This window comes from Dama dama, chromosome 11 (assembly GCF_033118175.1).
Source record: "Dama dama isolate Ldn47 chromosome 11, ASM3311817v1, whole genome shotgun sequence".
Taxonomy (NCBI): domain Eukaryota; kingdom Metazoa; phylum Chordata; class Mammalia; order Artiodactyla; family Cervidae; genus Dama; species Dama dama.
In genome coordinates, this window is record NC_083691.1 from 78,844,899 (window position 1) to 78,858,341 (window position 13,443).

Below are 13,443 nucleotides of genomic sequence, written 5' to 3' on the forward strand. Positions count from 1 at the left end.
ATTTCCCAATTCAAAACATAATGCAAAGCTATAATAATCAAGACCAGTATTGCATAGGATGAACATAGAGATCAATGGAATATAAGTGAGAATCCAGATTGAAACCCAATTATGGTCAACTGATTTTCAACAAGGGTTTCGAGTCTTCACTGCAGGAAGAAAAGTCTTTTCAAAAACAGTGCTAAAAAAAAAAGAAAGAAACAGTGCTGCAACACTGGATATCCATATGCAAAAGAATGAGGTTGAATATCTATACAAAGATTAGCTCATATCATATACAAAGATTAACTCAAAATAAATTGAGATCTCAAGGTAAGAGATAAAACTACAAAATTCTTAGAAGAAAATGTTGTAGTCAATGTTTAAGACCAAGAGAAAGAACAGATAAATGGTACAGTATAAAAATTTTAAACTTGTATGCAATAAAAGTTACCATTAAGAAAGTTAAAAGGGGGACTTCCACTGGCAGTCCAGTGGTTAAGAATCTGCCTTGCGGGAGCTGGAAGCAGAGGTTGGGGCTGGAGGTTCTGGAGAATGGAAACCGTGATGGAGGCACAGAGCCCGCTGACCGAGGACGGCTTCTGCCAGGTCACCCGCAAAGGTGGCCGGCGGGCGAAGAAACGGCAGGCCGAGCAGCCGTCCACGCTGGAGGAGGGAGGCGACGCGACCTCCATGGACACCGAGGAGGCCCGACCCGCAAAGAGGCCCGTCTTCCCGCCCCTCTCCGGGGACGGGTTCCTGAGTGGGAAAGAAGAAACCAGGAAAATTCCAGTCCCAGCTAACAGATACACGCCATTAAAAGAGAACTGGCTGAAGATATTTACTCCTATTGTGGAGCATTTGGGACTTCAGATATGCTTTAACTTGAAATCGAGGAATGTTGAAATCAGAACTTGTAAAGAAACCAAAGATGTTAGCGCTCTGACAAAAGCAGCTGATTTTGTGAAAGCCTTCATTCTTGGGTTTCAGGTGGAGGACGCACTTGCCCTTATTAGACTGGATGACCTCTTTCTGGAGTCCTTTGAAATTACAGATGTTAAACCTTTAAAGGGAGACCACCTGTCCAGGGCAATAGGCAGAATTGCTGGCAAAGGAGGAAAAACCAAATTCACCATCGAGAACGTGACCCGGACGTGGATAGTTTTAGCTGACGTGAAAGTTCACATCCTTGGTTCTTTTCAAAACATCAAGATGGCAAGAACCGCCATTTGCAACCTCATTCTGGGAAATCCTCCATCAAAGGTTTATGGCAATATTCGAGCTGTGGCTAGCAGAGCAGCAGACTGATTCTGATTTCGCATCAAGGACTTTTAATCTTTGATCTCTATAGAGAAAAAGACTTTACTTCTACACGTTTACTTCTACATGTGGTCACCGGACACCGTATGAAGAACTTTTCAGTCATGGGTACCATTATTACACTAGCACATTGAGTATAATTTATCATTGTTTCCATTTTAAATTACATGTAGCAGGTTTGCATAGTTTATAATCCTCTTATTTGGGGGGGCACCTCTTATTTTAAGCAACAGTTCTTTATTTTCTGAGTTTTTTATTTATAAATTTATGTTTTCTAAATTTGTAAACATTTCTTCTCTGTCAGTTCTAATTAACAGAATTATCTCAGAAAATCTGAGTTGTGACCCTTAAATAGTGAGTGGTGTGTGAATATTTTAGACCCAGGTCATAAACAGCAGTTTGAATATACCCTGTGAAATAAGAAAAGACTAATCTTTGTACCTATTTTTGCAGTTTGTAAATATAAGTGTTCAATAAAAGCAGTCAGACCTTAAAAAAAAAAAAAAAAGAATCTGCCTTGCAATGGGGGGGGGACTTGTTTTTGAGCCTTGGTTGGGGAACTAAGATCCCACATGCTGTGGGGCAACTAAGCCTGCACACCATGCCAACAACTAGGGAGACCACTCGCTGTAATGAAAGGTCCTGGGTACCACAACTAAGACCCAACAGAGCCAAATAAATATTAGAGAAAGAAAGAAAGAAAGAAAGTGAAAAGACAACCACTGGAATGAGAGAAAATAGTTGCAAGTCATACATCTGATGAGGTACTATATCCAGAACATATAAAGAGCCCTTACAACTAAGAATAAAAAGACAAATCAATTCAAAGATAGGCACAGGATATGAAGAGACATTTCTCTAAAGAGGCCATACATAAATAACCACTAAACACATGAAAAAGATACTCAACATCATTAGCCATCAGAGAAATGCAAATTAAAACAATGAAAAAGCACTTCACAGCCATTAGGACGGCTGTAATCAACACACAGGCAATGATAACTGTTGGTGAGGATGTAGAGAAATTGGAACCCTTATATTTTACTGGCCGAATTGTAAAATGGTATAACTGTTGTGCAAAACAATTTGGAAGCTCCTTAAAATGTTTTAAACGTAGTTCACTCTACTCCTTGGTGTATACCCAAGAGAACAGAAAACATTTGTCCACACGAAAGCTTGTGTATGACTGCTTACAGCAGCACTATTCACAGCAGTCGTAAAGCGGAAATATTAATTCACATGGTTATCTGAGGTACAGCCATACAATGGGATGTTTGGTGACAAAAGGGAATGAAATGCTGATACATGCTGTACAACATACATGAACCTTCAAAACATGTTACGTGAAAGAAACTAGTCACAAATCACAATTATATGATTGTATTTATATGAAATGTCCAGAATAGGCAAATCTATAGAAATAGAAGGTAGACCAGTTACTCAGGGCTGGAAGTGGGTTGGGGTAATGAGGAATGACTGCTATAGTATACAGGGATTCTTTCAGGGTTAATGAAATGTTCTCAAAGTAGCTTGTGATGAAGGTTCCACAATGCTGTGAACTTCTTGAAAACTACTGCACTGTATACTTTAAAAGGGTGAATTTTAAGGTATGAATTAAATCTCAATAAAGCTATTAAAAAGACTCCTTACTATTAATATATAAGGAATAGCAATGTTAAGGAAGCAGTGTGTCCACTTAGGGCCATGCATTTCATATTTTCCCTTAGAAATTGTATTCATAATATAGTCTTTTAAAATGATAATTTTATTTATCATTGTGATAATTTATTCACACTTGTGCTTACTTCTTGATTACAAGTAGAAGATTTCTAGATATGGACATGAACACATCTTTAAACGTGTTGCTAGTCACCTTTTCGGGATCATGAACAATTTGGATAATGTGCTGTATTAAACTTAAAAAAAAAATTCTTGCCCCCAGTGTGATTTTTTGCAGGCTTAGGGTCAGTGATAATAATCTGAACGGTTACACCGAGGAATTTTGTTTTAGACAATAGAGCCAGGTGTTCACAGACCCATGCAAAAAATAATAATAAATAAGAAAAGTTCTCTAAGAATCAAAGGCAGGAAAATGAACACTGATAACTACATCTCCCCTAGATTTTAAACAATCCCCAACTCTACACGAGAAAGAACTGACTGACAGCACTTTTGAGTTATATCACTCATTCCTAAGGTTTTTCCTACTCACAACTCCAAAAGGAAACAACTGGCTTAGCTAAATCACTTACATTAAGTAACTTTTCCTTTTAAATTTGTTAATGATGACTTCACAGTTATACTAAATGTTAGAAAGTAAGTTTCATCAGATCTGCTTTTCATTAAAAACTGGGGCTCTGTATGTACACATATATATATATTGTACATGCATCCAGTGAAGGGGTTGAGTCTTAATGATTCAAGTCCTTCTAGCACTTCCTACTTCACTCAGTGCTGAACTCCTTATTAGACACAGTAAATGCTTTTAAGTCACTATGTCAGGCAGTGACTTAACCTTCTAAGATAAACTCTCCTTGCAATATTTCTAAGTAATACTACAAACACCATAAGCACATCTCAAAAGTGGACTGGTGGAGTCCTGGAAAGAGACAAGCTTTAAAACCACATAGAACTTGAATCATATAGAACCTGAGTTAAATCCCAGCTCAAGCACAAGTGACTCACGTGACTTGGGTCTTGGGTTTCCTGTTTGTGCAAAGGAGATATTAATGAACATTTTGTTGCATTCTTGTTAAAATTTAAAGTACAATATGAAAATAATTCAGTACAAGGTGTGTCATCAGACTGTGAATAAATGGTAGCTCTTCTTATTACTGTTTCATTGATATTAGCATTTGTAATACCTGTTTAGCTGCCCCCAAAACAGATCTGAAGTAAACTCCTTTGTAGTTTCCTGAAAGCCAGTTCACCACTATAGTTTAGGTGATTCTTACATGCTTAAGACATATATTTTTTGTAAAACAGGAAATAAATTTCCTCCAAATTCTACAAAGTGGCCTGCCATATGCCTGTTTAGTCCAAGTAACAATCTATTAATGACATGTATTTTGACGAAATCTGAGATAGGAAAGCCATCTATATTTGTAAGTTATCACCAATTATGCTCCCAAGCAGCCTAATTCTAAAATTCCACTATTTCAGAACCACTCAAATAACATCTCTAATTACATACCCACATTTCAAAGTTTATCTTTACCTTAAAGACCTGTTCTTCCGTGATTCTGAGCACTGTAAATGAGGATTTTGAAAATGTTTTGATTTTCCGGAGGTATTAATTTGTATCTAACAGCCAAAGGGGAAATCTTGATTAGAAAAAAACTCTAAATGGCTAAATTTAGTTAGAATTAAGTAAACTGGAATTAAATAAATCATCTAGTCAAAGCTATGGTTTTTCCAGTAGTCATGTATGGATGTGAGAGTTGGACTATAAAGAAAGCTGAGAGCGAAGAATTGATGCTTTTGAACTGTGGTGTTGGAGAAGACTCTTGAGAGTCCCTTGGACTGCAAGGAGATCCAACCAGTCCATCCTAAAGGAAATCAGTCCTGAATATTCATTGGAAGGACTGATGCTGAAGCTGAAACTCCAATACTTTGGCCACCTGATACGAAGAACTGACTCATTAGAAAAGACCGTGATGCTGGCAAAGATTGAAGATGGGAGAAAAAGGGGTCGACAGAGGGTGAGATCGTTGGATGGCATCACCGACTCGATGGACATGAGTTTGAGTAAGCTCTGAGAGTTGGTGATGGACAGAGAAGCCTGGCGTGCTGCAGTCCATGGGGACACAAAGAGTTGGACACGACTGAGTGACTGAACTGAAATAAACTGGATGATTTGCAATATTTGTTACATTCATAAAAATATTTATATAAGTGTGTTCACAATACTTTCACCTTATTAGAAATCAGCATTCCACATTTTTTATGGGTTTAACTTTTGAAAATTGACTTTATATTTTTCCTCTGCCTCTTTAAAACAGAAACTAAGCTATTTGTGATGAGGGCTACTTACTAGCAGAGGCAATAAAAAGGACAATTAAAAAATCAAATAATAAATATATATTACTTAATAGCCTTGGAAAGGTACTATACAAGGTCTGCAAAGATAAGTAATTAATAACAATTTCAAGAAACATACCTTTATTATTTACCTGTGTAGCATTCAAGAAGGAAAAAAGCTATAGCTCAAACAAAAGCTCAACTGGGTTATTTCAGATTCGATTTCCTTCCCTTTTTAAAGATAACGAGGACAGAAGTTTTCTGATACCATAGAAAATGTCACAAGGGATGGTCAAGTCTTGCTGAACTGCCACCTTCCTTAGTGAAGCCTGTCCTGACCTCCTTGTTTATCATTTTGTAACTGTACCCTTCCAGATCCCTCTTCCTATGCTCAACCCTCCCCCATCATAGCTCTTCATTTTTCTAACTTAATTAGTTAGTAACTAACTTCATTAGTTAAGGCTTATTTTTTATTCTGCCTCCACCCCTGACACACGTTGAAGTGTGAACTCCATGGGGGCAGGGGTTTTTGCCTTGTGCTGCGATGGAGCCTGAACTCTCACAATTGGGTCTAACAAATGGTAGGTCCTTAACAAGAAATTACTGAGCAATTAAATGAGTATACGTAACAGAAAAGAGCAAAAGGTATAAAGCTGTGCCACTTAAAAGACCAATTCTCCAGACCAGACAGAGAACATTCCTGGGTTAAATGCCCCACCACTTAAGAGTACTCCGCTCACGTTTCCCTTGGAGACCCTACCTGCCTGAGTGCGTTCCTACGGCCACCACTGTGCCACCTGGATGAAAGTCTGCACAGTGTCCCGGTTCCTAGAAGAGAGACAGAGAGCTGTTGGGAGCACACGAGAAAGTCTCCCTAGATCTACGGGAAGAGTGGCAAACATTTGAAAACAACTTGTTTCACATAAACATGGAATCTCAATCAACTTTACTACAGCCAATGGGAATACCACAGGGACATAAGAGGAAAAAGAATTTCAGAGCAGGAAGGGGACATGCTGGCAGAGTGGGAGGGGGAAAGGCCCACCAGCTTGCGGCGAGGCAGTGGAACAGTAATAAGGGTAACAACAAACATTTGTACAGTTCTTTAGAGTCTGCAAAGAACGTGTATACACCTTTTAGGCTAGAAAAGGTGAATATCTGGGTGGGGTAGGGAGGAAACACAGTAAGAGACCAACTCAAAAAGAAGACAGTAGAATCTGTTAGTGAGTAGTACTTACTGAACCCAACTGCCCCACCACCAGCAGCCCAAACATGTCCGTAACAATTAACACTCCATAAAGATGTGAAATATTCTTGATTTTTACTACTGAACCTGACAGAATTCTAAGTTGAGCTTCTATCCTGTTAACTTGCTTCTTTGGAGTGGGTTCATGATGTACTTTGTAACTAAACACTCTCCCCTTATTCCTTCCTCCTTACTGAACTATAGCAATACACCTGGTTTTAACTAATACTGAGTCCTTTTTGCTTTGCTGCTACCAACTGCCAGTTTTAGGGAATTTCTGTGGGGAAATTATAATCACATTTTGCTTTACTCACATCTACAAGCCTGGTCCATTCCAGCCTGTGTTCCACCGAGTTCCACATGCACACCTGTCTGTCCTGAGCACAAGTCAAGAGCAAGTCTTTGAAGGGATGTGTGGCAAGACCCCAAAGCTCATCTGTATGACCCTGAAAAAGAAACATGCCCATTATTATAAGAAACAAAGTGTATCATCAAAATTTTCAGTTAATGGTTAAAATCATACAGCTTACCTGTACTTCTATTTGGAAGCCATCATTAAATGTTCCTCGTAAAATAAAGTTTCGTGATGTGCCAACCAAAAACTGATCTGCCTTTCCTTCTGCTACAGCTCTGATTGTTCCATACTGATCAGGAACCTAAAAAAAAATTTATAAAGCCACCAAACACACAATACAATGTATTAATCAACCTGTAGACTGAAGTTATAGCTGTACACAATTATGCGGTAATAAATGACCGAATTTCAAATTTGAAAGTACAAGGTAATTTTATATTAATAAATTATTTATTCAGACATTTACATTTTATACACAGAAGTTATAATGCATTTTCAACATTCTTTGCTTCAATTTCATTTTTATGCTTCAATTTTAAATTCACACTTTATATAATTTCAAGAGAAGGATTATGAGTAGGGGATAAAAAGTTCTGAGAGATTACATGAAGACTGTGGCCTGATTTTGCTACTTACTGGTTATATTATTTTGGGTAAGCCATTTAGCCTGAGACAAATTTCTTTGTTTATAATATGGGCATATATCTTCTTGGAAATAAAATCCAAGAGCAGTGCGTCAGAATTCTCTGTTTAAGAGATTTTGTCTGCAAAGCATGTTGTAAGTAGAGAAGACTGCGCGTAAATTCAAACTTTAAGTCACCAACAAACAGAAGCAATATTGAACTGTGAGATTTGCCTTTGCTCTGACAATCAGTGATTTAAAACACTATTCTAAACCATTTCACTTCTTGAGATCTCAATTCAACTTTCACTGAACACATAAATCCTGTTAGGTTTTATGGACATACTTCGTTTATACCATGAAGCAGACATACACAGAGATATAATCAGCAATTATTATTAAGCCCATCATTTAGAAGATTATTTTTGAATTTTAAAATTAAGCTGGTCATCTTGTATACCATGGAATAGAATATTTGATAAATGTCTGGCAAATTTTAAGTTTATATGGTTATGTGATTATTTTTGGGTCACTAAAAAATAATGTCAGAAATAAGTAAGCAAGTTAATTATTCTGCCCATTTTTCTTATTCTTTCAAATTATTTGGCTTAGTGAATAGTCCTTTTTTTCCTGGTTTATTTCAAGGGAATGAAATGACAAGAATGTATACCAAATTTTCCAAAAAAGTGTAAGTTATCTTAATGTGGGACAAAAGACATGAGTTTAGAGGGTTTAACATTTTAAAATGTTTATGTTCTGTTTTCATCCTTACCTCTATTTCTCTTTCAGGATTCAGATCATGATCCCACAGAATTATTTTTCTGTCTTTCCCGCCTCCAGTTAATAACATCCCATTTCTCATCTGACAAAGTGTGAACACACTGCCATCATGAGCTTTGATTTGTTTGCTGATCTGATAAACACCTAACATAATGAGGGGTAAAATAGAAACACTAGTCATAACACTTTCCATCAGATTTTAGTGTCTTTTTGGGAAAAAACTTCAGCAGAACTACAGAGTAAGTAATCAGAAGTTCTCATGACTCAACGATCAAAAATCTATTTCCAGCCAATTCTTCCACAAGGCAGATAGCAAAGCTTAATAAAATCTTTGGCATTCATGCCTATATTTAGTTACTCTGAAAATAATTCAAAATATATTCTTACAAAAAGGTAGGCTAAAGTAGTGACAATTCCACAGACAGGAGGGGATATATTAGCCTCAGAACTTTACTATCTCTTAGAATCATCTCATTTAACAGTTCAGGTAGATATTACTCCTCTGATTTTATAACTAAGCACACAGGTATAGAACTGGCTTAACCAACACCACATGGTTAGCTAGTGACAAAGCTGTGACCGGAACTCAAGTCTCTTATATTTAGTGTTCCTTTAAGTTTGCACAAGAGTCTTCATTTCCTCTTGGGGCAAGTCATAATGTTTAACATTTAACCACTGTTGACCTGGAGACCTTCTGCTCTGCCAAGGATAACCCCTTTTATTTGCTGAGATACTGGGGAAGGTATGGGGCAGAAGAGGCACTGGTGGCTTGGAGCAGTGGCTTTGGACCAACCAGAGAAGTATTTTAAAAACTGACAGCTATACCAGTGTGAGAGCTCAACGATGGCCCGGCTTTCTTGTATGCTCTTAGCACTTCACAAGCACCCAGGAAGGAACAAGGCAGGTATAAAAATATAATCAAAGCCTCTTTTTATCTGAAGATAAAAGAGTTTGGTACTCAAGCCCTTTTCCTTGGTATTCACGATGCCTTACTCAGAGAAGGTCTTCCTAGAGTTACGGGAGCTTAGCCTGCTGACCGTGATGACCTAGAGGGGTGAGAAGGGGTATGGGGCGGAAGGGAGGCTCGAGAGGGAGGAGATAAATGTATACTTATTGCTGATTCATGATGTACGGCAGAAGCCAACACAGCACTGTAAAGCAAGTGTCCTCCAGTTAAAAAAATTAAAAATAAATGAATAAATAGAAAGCAGGGGCAGCTTGTACGCAATGTGCAAAACAAAATTTATTTTAAATACTCAATGCTTTAAAAAAAAAAACACACTAAAAGCTTTTTGGAAGATGGTATCTTGCAGACTAATTACCAGGTTCATAATGGCCAGGTAGAGCCTGGTTTAAACATGACCAGTCAGTCAATAAAATACACCTTAGATTCCCTTGGCAGGGGCGGGGTTGGGGGTGGGGTGGAAATTAAGTTTAAAAACTATTCAGTGGGGGAAATGGATGAAGCCGGTTAAAGGTACAAACTTCCAGCTATAAGTTCTGAGAATTTAATGTGTAACATGGTGACTACAGTTAACAACAGAGTATCATACATTTGAAGATGCTAAGACAGTACATCTTAAAAGTTCTCATCACAAGAGAAAAATCTCTAACTACGTGAAGTGATGGATGTTAACTAAACTTATTGCAGCAATCATTTTGCAAGATAAACATATAGCAAATCACCTTATTGTATACCTTACACAAAGTTATGTGTCAATTATACCTCAACAAACTGTAAAAAAACTGTCCATTTTCTAATAAAATTGCTCATCAGCTGACAAATGGATAAACAAAATGTGGTATTATTCAGTGACAAAAAGGAATGAGGTACTAATACATGCAATAACATGGATGAACCTTGAAAACATTAAGATGCAACTGAAAGAGGCTGTTCACAAAAGACAATATATTTTACAATTCCATTTACATGAACTGTCCAACACAGGCAAATCCAAAGAAGGCAAGTGGTTGCTAGTGACTGAGGAGAGAGAGGAATGGGAAGTGACTGCTAATGGGCACAGTATTCCATTTTGGGGTGATAAAAATATTCTGAAGTTAGACAGTGGTAATAATTACACAACTCTGAATATATTAAAAATCACTGAATTGTACATTTTAAAATGATAAAATTTTATGGTATGTAAAGTATAAAAGATGTTAACTGAGATTGTTCATTTACCATTTGAGCTGTCACTGTATGTTAATATTAACTAAAATTTGTACGGCTTTGGTATCTTAAAAAAATTATGCTATAGTTGACTCTCAATATTACTCAGTGTGAGGCAGCTAGTGGCACAAATAACTTAATAGATGGGTATCTCTGGCAAGGAGAAAGGAAAGGGCCTGCATGCTTTGGAGTAGACCTTGCCTGATTCAGCAGAGCTGGGAGCAAAGCTCCAACAAACTTGCTATTCAGGTCAACTGCCTCAGCTCACATCAACATTCATCACCTAAAAATACTTTAAACACTGAACAACACAACTGTGTCCAGTAGGATACCCAGCCAATTATCTATCACGGCTCTGATGTGATCAAGAGAGAAAGAACATCTGAGAGACGTGAACTTTCTGCGAGTATTGCTGGCTTTATTTGGGCAGTTAAAAGTGGGGGTGAGGGGCGAGAGGGAGCATGAGATTATTTTTCTCATGCATGGTCAAATTAACAAAAGCAGTCTGAGAGTACCATGTGAGAAATTATAAAATGCAGGGGTGTGGTGTTTTACAACTCTCCATCAGAAAGCAGGAAAGTGAAATACAGCTTTTCTATTTTTAATTCAGTCTTCCCTACTTCTAAACATAACAAATACCTTGTTAAACACTTAAGATCTTCCTAGAAAGACAGAATCTTAGAAAATGGAAAAACTGAAGAACAAATGCTCCATCAAGAATAAAAATACTCTACTTTAGATAGTATTTACCTACAAAGTAATTTATAGTCGAAGATTTCCTTCTCATGGGCCTATATTTCTGACATTCTAATTTAAGCCAAATAATGTTTGAAATACCTGCCAAGAAAAATAATTATCCTTGTATTTAAAAACCTACTGTACCTCCAGGCACAATCATGGCCAAGTCTATACAAGCTTAACTGCAAATCCCCCCTTTATTCTCAACTCTAACAGAAACAAGGTTTCCATAAAAAGCAAGTTTATCTTGACTGCCAAATAAAGACTGTTTGGAGGGCTTTCTGTGCCTATTTAAGTATAGAATCCAATGTTAGGGAGACTTTAAAATTTATGTTATATTTCTGTATGTGTACTCAGTCGCTAAGTCGTGTCCACTCTTTGTGACCCCATGGGCTGTAGACCGCCAGGCTCCTCTGTCCATGGCATTTCCCAGGCAAGAATATTGGAGCTGGGTTGCCATTTCCTTCTTGAGGAGATCTCGACCCAGGGACTGAACCCACATCTCCTGCACTGGCAGGCGGACTCTTTACCACTGACTCACCCAGGAATCCCGTTATATTCTCAGCAATGTGCAAATGTACCCATGTTGATTATTTGGTGAAATGGTGTTTCGAAGTTCCTTTAAGGAACCTGGTAAAGATTTAAGAATAATGAACATTTTAAGGGGGGTATAGATACTTTCAACCTCCCCCTCAACTTAAAGAATCCTGAAATTTTTCATGTAAGAAAAACTCTGAACTATTTCATATATGTAGGGAACAACAAACACTTTGTACCCAAGTAAGAAACAGAAAATACTGAAACAACGTTAAGTGTCCACAGATGGATGAATGGATAAAGAAGATGTGGTTATATACACAATGGGATTAAAAAAGATAGAAATCCTGCCATATGCAACATAAATGAATCTTGAGGACATTAAGCTAAGTGTAAAAAGTCAGAGAAAGACAAATAAATACAATGAGATCTCACTTATGTGTAGAATCTAAAAAAAAAAAAAGAATTCACAGAAAGACAACAGGCTGGTGGTTGTCAGAGGTGGGGGTGGGGGTAGAAGAAATGTGTGAAGGCAGTCAAAAGGTATAAACTTTGAAATTTAATGCATAGCATGGTGACTATATACTTTAAAGTATTTTTGAAAGTTGTTAAGGGAGCAGATCTTAGAAGTTCTCATCACAAGGAAAAAAATTATAACTGTGAGGTGATGCATGTTAACTAAACTTATTTTGGTAATCATTTTGCAGTACACACAAATATCGTTCTCATCACAAGAAAAAAAAATTGTAACTGTGAGGTAATGCATGTTAATTTATTTTGGTAATCATTCTGCAGTACATGCAAGTATCAAGTCATTATACATAAGGTTACATATTAAAAACTATATATATTAAGCTAGACAAGGTTATATATGAAAATATTATAAAACTGGAAACACAGGAAACAGAAAATACTAATTACTTTGAAGATTCTCCTTAATTTACATTTAAGATAAGGAAAAAGTGGTTTGGAAGCAACTGAGCTCCTTATGAGACATAAAACAGTTTTTGTTTGTCTTCTATTCACTAGAATAAAAGAATTAGCTGTGAAATTATACATTTTTTCCTGCAATTTCCTAAAGTCCCTTTATCAGATGCAATTATGACAGTATACTGAAATTTTGGTTGATAAAGACTGCCATGGGTACAGAAATATCTTATTAGGGAATATGTAAACTGTATCAATCTATTAAAATTTGGGGCAAGAATTTAGAAATGGAAACTATGAACACCTGTTCTGATCCCGTCTTACACATTTATTTTACTAAACTCACCAAATCCTTTCTAGCCTTACTTACATAATGGAAAACTCCACATATAAAGGAAGAAACTAAATTCTCAGCAAGTTCGCCCATAATAGGGTCAGTCACATAGCAAATTTCAGCAGCTTGCAAGATTAGATTTTCTGTTTTCTGTTTGTGCCTATGTAGATTTTCTCTGCACAAAGGGTAAGGCACCAGTTTTTCAGACAAAAACAAAAATAAATAAAAACAATTCGGAATCTTTACCAGCCTCTCATCTTGCACACTAAGGCCAATGAAGGGTGCATTTATATCTAAACTCTCAGACAGGTAGGATAATATATGTCAACAATTTAAGTCACTGTTTTGATAATATAATACTGTTCCCGTCATTTCTGATACTGAAAATATATGCCTTCTAGGAAAGAGAAAAGAG

The 13,443-nt window shown here is 37.0% G+C and overlaps 2 protein-coding genes across 4 annotated transcripts in view; one reads left to right on the forward strand and one right to left on the reverse strand.

The window, feature by feature from the left end:
• EML4 (EMAP like 4) overlaps positions 1-13,443 on the reverse strand; it is a 151,976-nt gene that overhangs the window by 19,127 nt on the left and 119,406 nt on the right. For all 3 annotated transcript variants that reach the window (XM_061155528.1, XM_061155527.1, XM_061155526.1), the window contains 4 exons: positions 8,315-8,466; positions 7,096-7,221; positions 6,880-7,011; positions 6,080-6,147 (listed from right to left, as the gene is read on the reverse strand). In XM_061155528.1, the coding sequence (XP_061011511.1) occupies positions 6,080-6,147; positions 6,880-7,011; positions 7,096-7,221; positions 8,315-8,466 (478 nt within the window). The remainder of the gene's footprint in view (positions 1-6,079; positions 6,148-6,879; positions 7,012-7,095; positions 7,222-8,314; positions 8,467-13,443) is intronic.
• On the forward strand, positions 354-6,073 carry LOC133064968 (RNA-binding protein PNO1-like). Its single transcript, XM_061155529.1, has one exon. The coding sequence runs from the start codon at positions 535-537 to the stop codon at positions 1,285-1,287; it is 753 nt and encodes a 250-aa protein (XP_061011512.1). The 5' UTR covers positions 354-534; the 3' UTR covers positions 1,288-6,073.